Below are 12351 nucleotides of genomic sequence, written 5' to 3'. Positions count from 1 at the left end.
GGTCTGGCTGTGTGCAATTAAGTGGTGATACTTGATGTAGGCTATACATTCATCAATAAGTAAGTGTTGTAGAATAATTTATAGCAGGTAATTGATAGTGTGTAATGAATGGACCATTAATGATTGTCTAGGAACAAACTGCCTTTGTTGGTTAAGCTTTTAATGTTTTAGCTTGAAGCATAAGCAGTTTGCTTTAGACATTATTTTTCTACCAAATAATACAGATGAGAAAATGATGAAAATGCCTATGCCAAGTATTGACAGTGTGAAAGTAGCAGTACGAGTGCGGCCGTTTAGTCAGGTTAGTGATAAATGTTCCCTTGCCTTGTTGGAAATTTGACTATGACTTTAATTTTATTAATTTTTTTAATGATAGTTATCAAACTTGTATTTAAGCTGCTTGTCATTTATGGAATATTAAACTTATTTAACTGAACTTGTTAAATGTGTAATTTAAAATCAACATAATTCAGTAAACACTTCCATTCCTTTGTGCAAGTAGCACAATAAAAAGATTGATGAGAAAAATGTCCCGTCAAGTTAATCATTTTTTAAACCAGTGCAGTTTGGTGAATATAGATGTGTGATATCTATTTTCAATAAATTTACTTTTCCCCCCAAACTTCTGTATACAGTAAGTCGTAAGCAAACAGATGTCCAGTTCTGAACTCCGTATTTTAAATGCATTAGCTATATGACCTTTTTTTTAAAATATTGCTCATTGAAATGTGTTGCATTTTTAGGAAAAAACATGAAACATTTTAGGAAAAACCATGAATTTTACTCTTAGCAATTGCATATCTTTTGATTATCAATGCGTTGGTTAAATTTTAAGATAATTCTGAACAGTTGACTCATTTGACAAACTTTTGACTATCTGCTGTGAATCAAATGCTGTACTAGATACCAAGGATACAAAGGAAAATTCTTTGTTCTCCGTCAGCTTACAGTCTTATGTAAGTAAATAATGTATAGCGTGGTGGTAGGGTGAGTACTCTTGGTGCACAGAGGGAGGTCAGTTATACTTAATTCCTCTTGGAAAGAACTTGAAGGCTTCCCAGAGGCAGAACCATTTGATACATGACTATAAAGGAGATAAGATTTGAATAAGGGCATGCTAGACAGAGCAACATGCAAAGACTGATTTGACAATCACTGATCCTGACTAGGATACAATGTAACGATGAAGTTACACTGGGTCTTTCCCACTTGTACACCTTGCTGCTCTTCCTCTTTTGCCCACCATCTGCACGTTTTCAGTTGAGTATCGGTTCTTTCCTGTTCCTTGACATCTATATTGTAAAAAATACTTCAGCAACAAGGCATCTATACTGGCATGACTTCTCAAGGAACTGGTCAAAAAACGTCAAACAATTATCTGTGACCGGTGAATCAGATGTTTTGGCCAGAAAGAGAGAGAGAAAACCGTTTTATAACCTAACTCATGTACGGACTGAAAGTGGTTATTCCAGGGATCCTTTTATATGGGTCTCTAGTAGAGTAACTAATGGCAAGTTTTAAACAGCTAATACAAAGAATTTATAGGAGTGAGTACTAAAATAGCTACAGAGCCTTTAGGCCCCTTTATGAAAAGATTGCATTTTATTTAAGTCCAGCAGCAAAATTGATTGAGTTAGACTAGAGTAGGTGGCAAGGAAGGGAAAAGGATGAATTCAAGAGATAATTTGAGGAGAAATGGTCATGGATCACACCTGTACAACTGCATTACCTCTGACAAGATCTTGCTGCACCCAGTTTGTTTACATAGCAGAGAAAATCTTAAAATCGCGATCTTGTAATTCCCTGCTGAAAGCTTTCAAGTTGCTTAAAAACAAAATTTTACAGTTTACAAGGTCCTGGGTGATCTGGGGCCCTGCCTGATTTTCTAACCATATATCCAACCTTTTTATCTTTATTGTAGAATCAGACAACTAACTTTGTGGCAGCTTTTTGTAATAAATTCTCAGGAGCCTTTGAAGCAGTCAAATGCACTTGAGTTTAAAACTGAATAGCTTTAGGTAAATTTTTAAGCTCTGACCTCAGTTTCCTTATCTGTAAAATGGAGATACTGATACCTGTTGCTATTGTAAGGATTAAATGAGATAATAGCTGTAAATCTTTGACCACAGTGCCTGGCACATAAGTATATAAATATCAGCTGCTATAGTTTTTTTACCATAATTTATTTTAACAATTTTATTGAGATACAATTCACATTACCAGACCATTCATTTAACTGTACAATTTGGTGGTTTTTATACAGATATATGTAACCATCACCACAGTCAATTTTAGAACATTTTCATTATGTCAAAAAGAAACCCACTGGCTTTGAGCTATCGCCCGCCTATCCTTTGCCTTCCCCTATCTTCCCCTCCAGCCCTAAGGAACCACTAATCTATTTCTGTCTCTATAGATATCGCTGTTCTGGATATTTCATATGGATAGAATAATACGTGGTCTTTTGTGATTAGCTTATTTGCCTTTGCATGATGGTTTCAAGGTTCATCCATGTTGTAGTATGTATCAGTGTTTCATTTTTATGGCCAAATAATATTTCATTGTATAGATACACTATATTGTTTATTCATTTGTTGATAGACATTTGGATTGTTCTGCCTTTTGGCTATTATGAATAATACTATAAACATGTACAAGTTTTTGTGTGGACATGTTTTCATTTCTCTTGGACATATATCTATGAGTGGAATTGCTCGATCATATGGTAACTCCATATTTAATCATTTGAGGAACTGCCAGACTTTTCCAAAGCAACTGCACCATTTTAAATTACCACCAGCAGTGTATGAGCATTCCAGAACCTCCACATCTTTTCCAACACTTGTTATTATCTTTGATTCTAACTATTCTAGTGGGTGCAAAGTGGTATCATTGTGGTTTTGATTTGCTGATGACTTCTTAAAAGATTGAAAATCTTTTCATGCGTCTATTGGCTGTATGCCTTCCTTGGAGAAATGTCTGTATGGGTCATTTGCCCATTTTTTAATTATTTTGTCTTTTATTAATTGAGTTCTTTATTCTAGATACAAGTTCTTGTTAGGTATATAATTTGAAAATATTGTCTCCTTTTCTGTGGGTTGTCTCTTCACTTTCTTGATGGTGTCCTTTGAAAACAGAAGTTGTAAATTTTGATGATGTCTAGTTTATTTTTCTTTTGTTGTTCGTACTTTTGGTGTCATGTCTAGGAATTCTTTGCCAAATTTATGATCACGAAGATTTACTGTATTTCCTTCTAAGATTTTCATAGTTTTAGCTTCTACAATGGTCTTTGATCCAGTTCGAGTTAATTTTTGTATATGGTATGAGACAAGGATCCAACTTCATTCTTTTACATGTGGCTGTCCAGTTACCCGGCATCTTCTGTTTAAAAAATAGTCTTCTTTAAACTGAGAAGATGGTCTTAACACCTTTTTTGAAAATAAATTGACCATTAAAAAAAAAAAAAACCCATTGCTTCCAAGTCAATTCTGACTCATAGCGACCCTGTAGGACAGGGTAAAACTGCCCCATAGGGTTTCCAAGACTGCAGTCTTAAGCGGGCTGCCACATCTTTCTCCCGTGGAGCAGCTGCTAGGTTTAAACCGCTGACCTTTTGGTTAGCAGCTGAGTGCATAACCACTGCACCACCAGGGCTCTTCCATAGACATATAATTTATTTCTGTACTCAATACCATTCTATTGATCCATATGTCTTTCTGCCAGCAGCACAATGTCTTGATCACTTGTTTTGTAATAAATTTTAAAGTTATTGTTAATGTGCCCTCAAGTCATTTCCAACTCATAGCGGCCCCATGTACAACAGAATGAAACACTACCCGGTCCTGCACCATCCTCACAATCGTTTCTCTGAGTCCATTGTTGCAGCCACTGTGCCAATCCATCTTGTTCCTCTTTTTCACCAACCCTCTACCAAGCATGATGCCCTTCTCCAGGGACTGGTCCCTCCTGATAACATGTCCAAAGTAAGGGAGACGAAGTCTTGCCATCCTCCCTTCTAAGGAGCGTTCTGGCTGTACTTCTTCCAAGACAGATTTGTTCCTTCTTCTGGCAGTCCACGGTATGTTCAATATTCTTTGCCAACACCATAATTCAAAGACATCAAAGACATCGTCTATTCTTTTTTGGTCTTTGTTATTCATTGTCCAGCTTTCACGTGTATGAAGCAATTGAAAATACCATGGTTTGAGTCAGGCACACCTTAGTCCTCAAAGTGACAGCTTTTTAACACTTTAAAGAGGTTTTTTGCAGCAGATTTGCCCAATGCAATACGTCATTTAAAATTAGTAAGTTTTCAAATTAGATGCGTGAATCCTACTTTGCTTTTCTCAAGATTACTTTAGCTATTGCCGCACATGGAATTCTACAAAGAAGTCAGCTAGGATTCTGGTAGGGATTGCATTGAATATGTGGATCAGCTGGGGAGCATTGCCATCTTAATAATGTTCAGTCTTCAATCCATGAATGTGGCATGTTTTTCCCATTGTTTAGATCTCTGATCTTTCAACAATGTTTTGTAGTTTTCCGAGTATAAGTTTTGTTCCTTTGTTAAATTTATTCCTAAATATTCTTTTTGATGGTATTGTATGGGATTTTTTTAATTTCATTTTTGGATTGTTACAAGTGTATAGAAATGAATTTTTTTTATATTAATTTTGTATCCTGCAACCTTGTTGAATTTGTTTTTTGGAGCCCTGATGGCGTACTGGTTAAGTGCTCAACTACTAACCAAAAGGTTGTCAATTCAAATCCACCAGTTGCTCCTTGGAAACCCTACGGGGCAATTCTACCCTGCCATATAGGGTCACTATGATTCAGAATCATTTTTCTATATACGAGATCATGTGATCTGCACTTGGGGATAGCTTTACTTCCTCCTCTTCAATTTGGATGCTTTTTATTTCTTTTTCAAGCCAGTTGCCCTGGCTAGAACCTCTAATACAGTGTTGAATATAAGTGGCAGCAGAAGACATCCTTGTCTTATTTCTGTTATTAGGAGGAAAACATCCACTCTTTCAACATTAAGTATGATGTTAGCAGTGAGGTTTTTTGTAGATATTGAGGAATTTCCCTTCTAAGTGCAGTTTGTTGAATGTCTTTTATCATGAAAGGGCATTGGGCTTTGTCAAATGCCTCTGTGTCTGTTGAAATGATCATGTGTTTTTCTTGTGATATGATGTCATATTGATTTCCAGATGTTGATCCAATCTTGCATCCCTGGGATAAATCCTATTTGGTCATGATGTATAATTATTTTTATATGTTGCTGTATCCAGTTTGCTAGTATTTTGCTGAGGATTTTTGTGTTTGTGTTTATAAGAGACATTGGTCCATAGTTTTCTTTTCTTGTGATCTCTTTATCTGGTTTTGATACAGGATAATACTGGCCTCATAAAATAAGTTGGGAAGCATCCCGTCTTCCATTTTTTGGAAGACTTTGTGAAGAATTGGTATTAATTCTTAAATGTTTGATAGAATTCATCAATGAAGCCATCTTGGCCTGGACTTTTCTTCTTGGATAATTTTGTTGTTGTTTTATTCTGTTTTTAATTACTACATCAATCTCTTCACTTATTAAAAGCCTAATGAGATTGTCTATTTCTTCTTAGTCACATTCAGTAATTTGTGTCTTTCTAGGAATTTGTCCATTTTGCGTAAGTTATCTAAGTTGTTTACTTACAATTGTTCTTAGCATTCCTTTATACTTTTTTATTTCTGTAAAGTTGATAGTAATGTTCTCTCTTTCATTTCTGATTTTAGTAATTTGAGTCTTTTTTACTTGGTCAATCTAAAGATTTGTTAGTTTTGTTGATTTCATTGATTTTCTCTATTTTTCTATTGTCTGTATCATTAATTTCTGCTCTTTATTATTTCCTTCTTTCTGTTTGCTTTAAAGTTTAGTTTGTGCCTCATTTTCCAGTCTTAAGGTGGAAGGTTAAGTTATTGATTTGAGATCTTCTTTTTTAATATAGGCATTTTCAGCTATAAATTTCCCTCTAAGCACTGCTTTAGCTTAATCCAGTTGGTTTTGGTATGTTGTATCTTCATTTCCATTCATCTCAAAGTATTTTCTGATTTCTCTTTTTATTTCTTTTTGACTCATTGGTTATTCAGGAGTGTGTTGTTTAGATTCCACATCTCTGAAATAAATCCTTTTTTTTTTTTTTCTGCTATTGATTTTTAATTTCATTCCACTGTGGTTGGAGAACACGCTTTGTATTATTTCTATCCATTTAAATATATTGAGAGGTTTGTTTTATGGCTTAGCATATCATTTCTCCTGGAGAATGTTCCAAGTGCATTTGAGAAGAATATATATTCTGTTGCTGGGTGGAGTGTTCTATATATGTCTGTTAAGTCCCGCTGGTTTATAGTGTTGTTCAAATCTTATATTTCCTTGTTGATCTTCTGTCTAGTTGTTCTGTCCATTGTTGAAAGTGATGTTTTGAAGTCTCCAACTATTATTGTTGTCTGTTTCTACTTTCATTTGTCAATTTTTGTGTCATATATTTTGGTGCTTTGTTATTAGGTGTATATATGTTTACAATTGTTATAGCTTCCTGATGGATTGACACTTTTATCGTAAAATGTCCCTCTTCAATGACTTTTTGTTTTAAAGTCTATTTTGTCTGATATCAGTTTAGTCACGCCATCTTCCTTGTGATTGCTTTTTGCATAATATATCTTTTTCCATACTTTTACCTTCAATACAGGAGACCTGGTATCACAGGGGTTAAAGCACTCAGCTGCTAATTGAAAGGTTGGAAGTTTGAACCCACCAGTCACTCCGTAGGAGAAAGATGTGGCAGTCTGCTTCCATAAAGATTTACAGCCTTGGAAACCCTTTGGGAGAGTTCTACTCTGTCCATTAGGGTCACTATGAGTCAGAATCAACTCTATGGCAGTGGGTTTGGTTTAGTTTGGTGTGAAAAGGATCAGCATGAATCCCATTCCCAAAATGTGGAGATTGTCTTAGTCATCTAGTGCTGCTATAACAGAAATACCACAAGTGGATGGCTTTAACGAAGAGAAGTTTCTTCTCTCACAGTCTAGTAGGCTACAAGTCCAAATTCAGGGTATCAGCTCTAGGGGAACGCTTTCTCCATTGGCTCTGGAAGAAGGTCCCTGTTGTCAATCTTCCCTTGGTCTGGGAGCATCCCTGTGCAGGAACCTCAGGTCCAAAGTACGCGCTTTGCTCCTGGTAGTGCTTTCTTGGTGGTATGAGGTTCCCATGTGTCTCTGCCAGCTTCTCTCTTTTGTATCTCAAAAGAGATTGGCTTAAGGCACTAATCTGGTCAACCTCATCAATATAACTGCTGCTAATCCATCTTACTACATCATAGTGATAGAGTTTACAACACATAGGGAAATCACATCAGATGATAAAACGGTGGACAATCATACAATACTGGGAATCATGACCTAGACAACAGATATTTTGGGGGGACACAATTTGGTCCATGACAGAGATTGATCCAGTCCTCACATTCACACTTCTCCCCCTTTGTCACCAGCCACCCTGCAGCACTTTCTGACCTAGCCACCCAGAGTTAGGTCAGAAATCACAAATTAAAAGGACACTGTCCTTCAGACTGCCAAGTAGGCAGATGCCAGTCACAAGTTTGGGGAGTCCACATGACACCCCAGCCTTCTGAACTGCTGTCCACAAGTTCGGGGCTGGTTTTCCACTACCCCTTGAGTATGCCGGCCATAAGCTCAGGAGCCTACACGACACCCTTTTTGACCTGTTGGCTCCTATTACCTCCGTGGGTTCAATAATTCACTGGGAACGACTCACAGAAGTCACAGACAGAATACCATATTTACGACTACAGATTATAGTCCAAAAGGATTCAAGTGAAGAGACCAGATGTAAGATTTATCAGAAAAAGACTTTCAAGTAGCCATTATAAATCAATTCACATAACTAAAGGAAACCATGATTGAATTAAAGGAAGGTAAGATGACAATGTTACATAAAATAGAGTTTATCAATAAAGAGAGATTATAAATAAGTACCAAGTGGAAATTCTGGAGCTGAAAAGTACAATAACTGAAGTAAAAAAATAACTACAGGAGCTCAACAATAGATTTGAACTGGCAGAAGAAAGAATAAGCAAACTTGAAGCTAGATCAATAGAGATTATGCAAACTGAAGAAGAGAGAGAAGAAAAATGAAGAGTACATTAGTCTATTTCCTCTCCACAATGTTAAGCCTCTGATTTTGCCCACAGACACCCTGGGATGAAAGTTGTTTTGCTAGGGCCCCCTTCCTGTTTTCCTGACCATGCCCAGATGTTTAACTCCACTGATTGCTGGCTGATTGCTCTATTGTTTTCAACAATGCTCTGGGCCTCTACAAACTAACCAAATTCTGCCTCTCTTAAGGAATAGTTTCTGGTGTCAGTGTGTGATGTTTATTTTGATACCAGGAGGGCTTTTCCCAGCTGTCTTATTCCTCATATTATTTCCTGGTTCTCTCCTGCTAACCAACAATTTAGCATTTATCTTGACTCCCTCAATTGCTTTTCACCAAAAACTCCACTGTTCTTGAGAGTGCCTTAGGCTTCCACTTTGCCACCCTCTGTTGCAAATGAAGTCAGTTCTTTTGGGAAGAGATTAGGAGTTATATATTTTATGGCCTGCTTCCCCCTGCCCCAAGGCAAGATCTCTAAATCAAGGCTGTGGAGCTGAGGTAGGGACAATAGCAACCCCTGCTCTAGAAGCTAAGTGCTCAGTGGAGGGAGCAGCAGCCTGACGTTCTTTCAGCTTGTCTCTTCTATCCCAGGACCACTTCATGAGCTGAAGCAAGGGTGATCATTGCGCCAGTAGTTTCCACATGCTATACCCGAGGTAGAGCCTCCATCCAATGAGTAGGGGCTGGTTAGAAGAGGGGCCTCTTGCCCTCACTCACGTGGGACAGCTTCAGCAACAGGTAGCTGAGGGAACAATGAGAAACACTGACATCCTGCTCCTCCTGTGGAGAAGACCTGCTGACCGGGAGCTGGAAATAGAGGGAACTGTGTGTTTTTGGCTGTTGTTGTAGGGGAAAAACATCACAAAGTTTAGTAAAGTAAAAAGAAATTTTTATTTGGCATATATTCTAAAGGACAAAAGTGGGAAGTGGACAAGCATGCTACCAGAGCTAGAATGTCTGCCTGAATCCAAGGAAGGTTACAGAATCATCAGTATATATCAACATCACAAAATGGGTAGAATCATTGAAAGCATCACTTTTTCACTGATTGACTAGAAATTGTAATCTTACATTTTGAATCATCTTTCTTAATCATTGGTACAGGTTTCAGTTATGAAAGTAAGGAGGGTCTTCATTGGTCCAACAAATTCCTATTCACTAAATATTAATAGAAAAAGACAAAAGGTGAGAAGGCCTTTGTGTTAGGTTTTATTGCCCTTTTGTGAAGACTTCCTTAAGAATTTCTGAGATTGTCCCATCTATTGTCTTATCTCAGGGCCCAGTTGATGTGTCTTTGTGAGTCCGTGAGGGCCCAGACCCAGCTGGGTCACATTTCTCCATGCTCGCTGTCAGGGAACAATGATTCCAAATATTATTTTCTAAATCACTGTAGAAGTATCAAATGGAATCTCCACCTCCCTAAGCTGGGAGGAGAAAGGGAATCAGTTGTCTTGCTTCAAATACCATAGACTCTGGCCTTACTGAATTTTGTAGGTTTTCTTGAATAAATGTTTCTTCATTTGCTGTTGGCCCTTAGGACCATTTCCAGAGGCTTTAAATTGTTTCATTTTTACAATAATTTTCACCATTTTTAGTGGAGAGCAGGTCAGTAGAGCTGGAAATTGATCTCTCCACTGCTGTGGTTATAGATACTAGTATTATAGTTGTGCATTGAAGAGCAGGCTATCCTCAGAAAGTTAATAAAACTAGAGACAAGTCTTTCAAAAATCTGAGGGAGTATGAGAGCAACTGCTTATCATGACAGCTGCTAAGAATAACACAACTAGAGAACAAAACAAATGATGAATTCCTGGCTTAATTTCTTACTAAGTAAAAAGACTTGCAAAACAATTACCTTGGATGAGGGAAAAAAATGATAATGATTGATTGTGAATTTGTAATTTGACTACAGAGAGAGAAGAATTCTGGGAGCAAATGTGTGATTTCCATGCATTCCAGGACCACTACCACTATACAGGACCCCAAGAATCCAGAGCGTGTGAGGATATTCACTTTTGACCTGGCCTATTGGTCTCACAATGGATTTCAAAGGGATAAAGATGGTGTACTTAGCTGACCCTAGCAGTAACTTTGCAGGCCAGGTAAATTACTTTAAAACACAATTTCGGTGACAGCTTTTTTTTTTCTTGTTGTACTTTAGGTAAAGGTATACAGGCAAAAAAATTTCTCATTAAACAATTAATACGTATATTGTTTTGTGACATTGTTTGCTAACACCAACATGTCAACACTCTCCCCTTTTTGACCTTGTGTTCCCCATTACCAGCTCTCCTGTCTCCTCCTGCCTTCTTGTCCTTGCCCCGGGCCGGTATGCCCATTTAGTCTCATTCTGTTTTATAGGCCTGTCTAATCTTTGGCTGAAGGGTAAACCTCAGTAGTAACTTCATTACTGAGCTATAAGTGTGTCCAGGGGCCATACTCTCGGGGTTTCTCAAGTCTCTGTCAAACCAGTAAATCTTGTCTTTTTGTGTGAGTTAGATTTTTTTCCTACATTTTTCTCCAGCTCTCAGTGACAGCTTTTTTTGATGAAATATTCACAATGTCACAGTACAGTTATTTTTATATAAGCATGCTACATCATATGCTTCCATATGAGAGTTTGTCTCTAAATTTATATATTTTTTATGTTTAGCATGAAATCCAAAAATGCAGTTTGTTGCCTGATTTTCAGACACCCAAATCAGTTGACTTGCCGTCTTAGTCATCTAGTGCTGCTCTAATAGAAATACCACAAGTGGATGGCTTTAACAAAGAGAAATTTATTTCCTCACAGTAAAGTAGGCTAAAAGTCCAAATTCAGGACGTCAGCTCCAGGGGAAGTCTTTCTCTTTCAGTCAGCCTTCTCCTCAATCTTCCCTGGACTAGGAGCTTCTCTGCACAGCGACCTCAGGTCCAAAGGACGTGCTCTGCTCTCAGCACTGCTTTCTTGGTGGTATGAGGTCCCCAACTCTCTGCTTGCTTCCTTTTCCTTTTATCTCTTGTAAGATAAAAGGGGGTGCAGGCCACACCCCAGGGAAACTCCCTTTACATTGGATCAGGGATGTGACCTCAGTAAGAATGTTACAATCCCACCCTATTTCTCTTTAACATAAGATTACAATCACAAAATGGAGGAATACCAAACAATACTGGGAATCATGGCCTAGCAAAATTGATACACACAGTTTTTTTTAGGGGACATAATTTAATCCATGACGCTTGCCAAGGCATTGACACACTTGGAAAAATGAATGGAAGTCAAGTTAATTGTATTTTGTCTCTCTGAGCTAAGCAAAATTTGTGAGGCACCAGCATTTGAGAACTTTTTTTTTTAATCAAGCATTTCTCATGTGCCATGCATGGTTACAGCTCTTTCTTCAAGTTGCTCACAGTCTGGTATGGACAGGCAGACATATAGATACATTAAAATATTACAGATTCTGTGATAAGAATTTGTATAGGTTCCAATGAGTTGCATAGGGGAAGTAGTCATTTCAATCTGCACAAAGGGTATTTTCAGCGACATTCTAATAAAGGCTATGGCACTTGGGCTGAATTTTGAAAGAGGAGTAGACAAAGAAGAACAAAGAGAAAAAGTGGGGAAAGACGAACAGAGCCTCAGTGATCTGTGAGACGATGTCAAGCATACATGTAATTGGAGTCACAGAAGGAATAAAACAAAAGATACTTGAAGAAATGATGGCTGAAACTTTTCCAAATTTGATGAGAACTATAAGCCCATAGATCCAAGAAGCTCAATGATCCCTAAGTAGAATAAAAATAAAGAAAACCACAGCAAAGCACATTTTAATTAAATTGCTGCAAGCCAGTGATAAAGGGAGAGCTCTTATTCAACAATGTTCTGGAGGTCCTAGCCAGAGCAATTAGGCTAGAAAAAGAAATGAAGGGCATCCAAATTGGTAGGGAAGAAGTAAAAGTATCTCTATTTGCAGCTGATATGATCTTATACACAGAAAACCCCAAAGAATCCACAAGAAAACTACTGGAACTAATAGAAGATTTCAACAAAGTATCAGGATACAAGATAAACACAAAAATGACTTGGATTCCTCTACACCAACAAAGAGAACCTTGAAGAGGAAATCGCCAAATCAGTACCATTTACAATAGCCCCC

General features: G+C 37.5%; 1 protein-coding gene across 1 annotated transcript in view; it reads left to right on the top strand.

Annotated features, from left to right (window-relative positions):
• The first annotated feature begins 223 nt into the window (after positions 1-223).
• LOC101352011 (kinesin-like protein KIF28P) overlaps positions 224-12351 on the top strand; it is an 84552-nt gene continuing 72424 nt past the window's right edge. Inside the window, 3 exon segments of the mRNA XM_012555411.2 lie at positions 224-301; positions 10128-10285; positions 10287-10317. Of these exon segments, the coding sequence (XP_012410865.1) occupies positions 233-301; positions 10128-10285; positions 10287-10317 (258 nt within the window). The 5' untranslated portion in view covers positions 224-232.

The sequence above is a fragment of the Trichechus manatus genome, unplaced genomic scaffold (assembly GCF_000243295.1).
Source record: "Trichechus manatus latirostris isolate Lorelei unplaced genomic scaffold, TriManLat1.0 scaffold00039, whole genome shotgun sequence".
Taxonomy (NCBI): domain Eukaryota; kingdom Metazoa; phylum Chordata; class Mammalia; order Sirenia; family Trichechidae; genus Trichechus; species Trichechus manatus.
The sequence above is the reverse complement of the archived record's forward strand: the minus strand, read 5'-3'. Positions and strand labels throughout refer to the sequence as shown.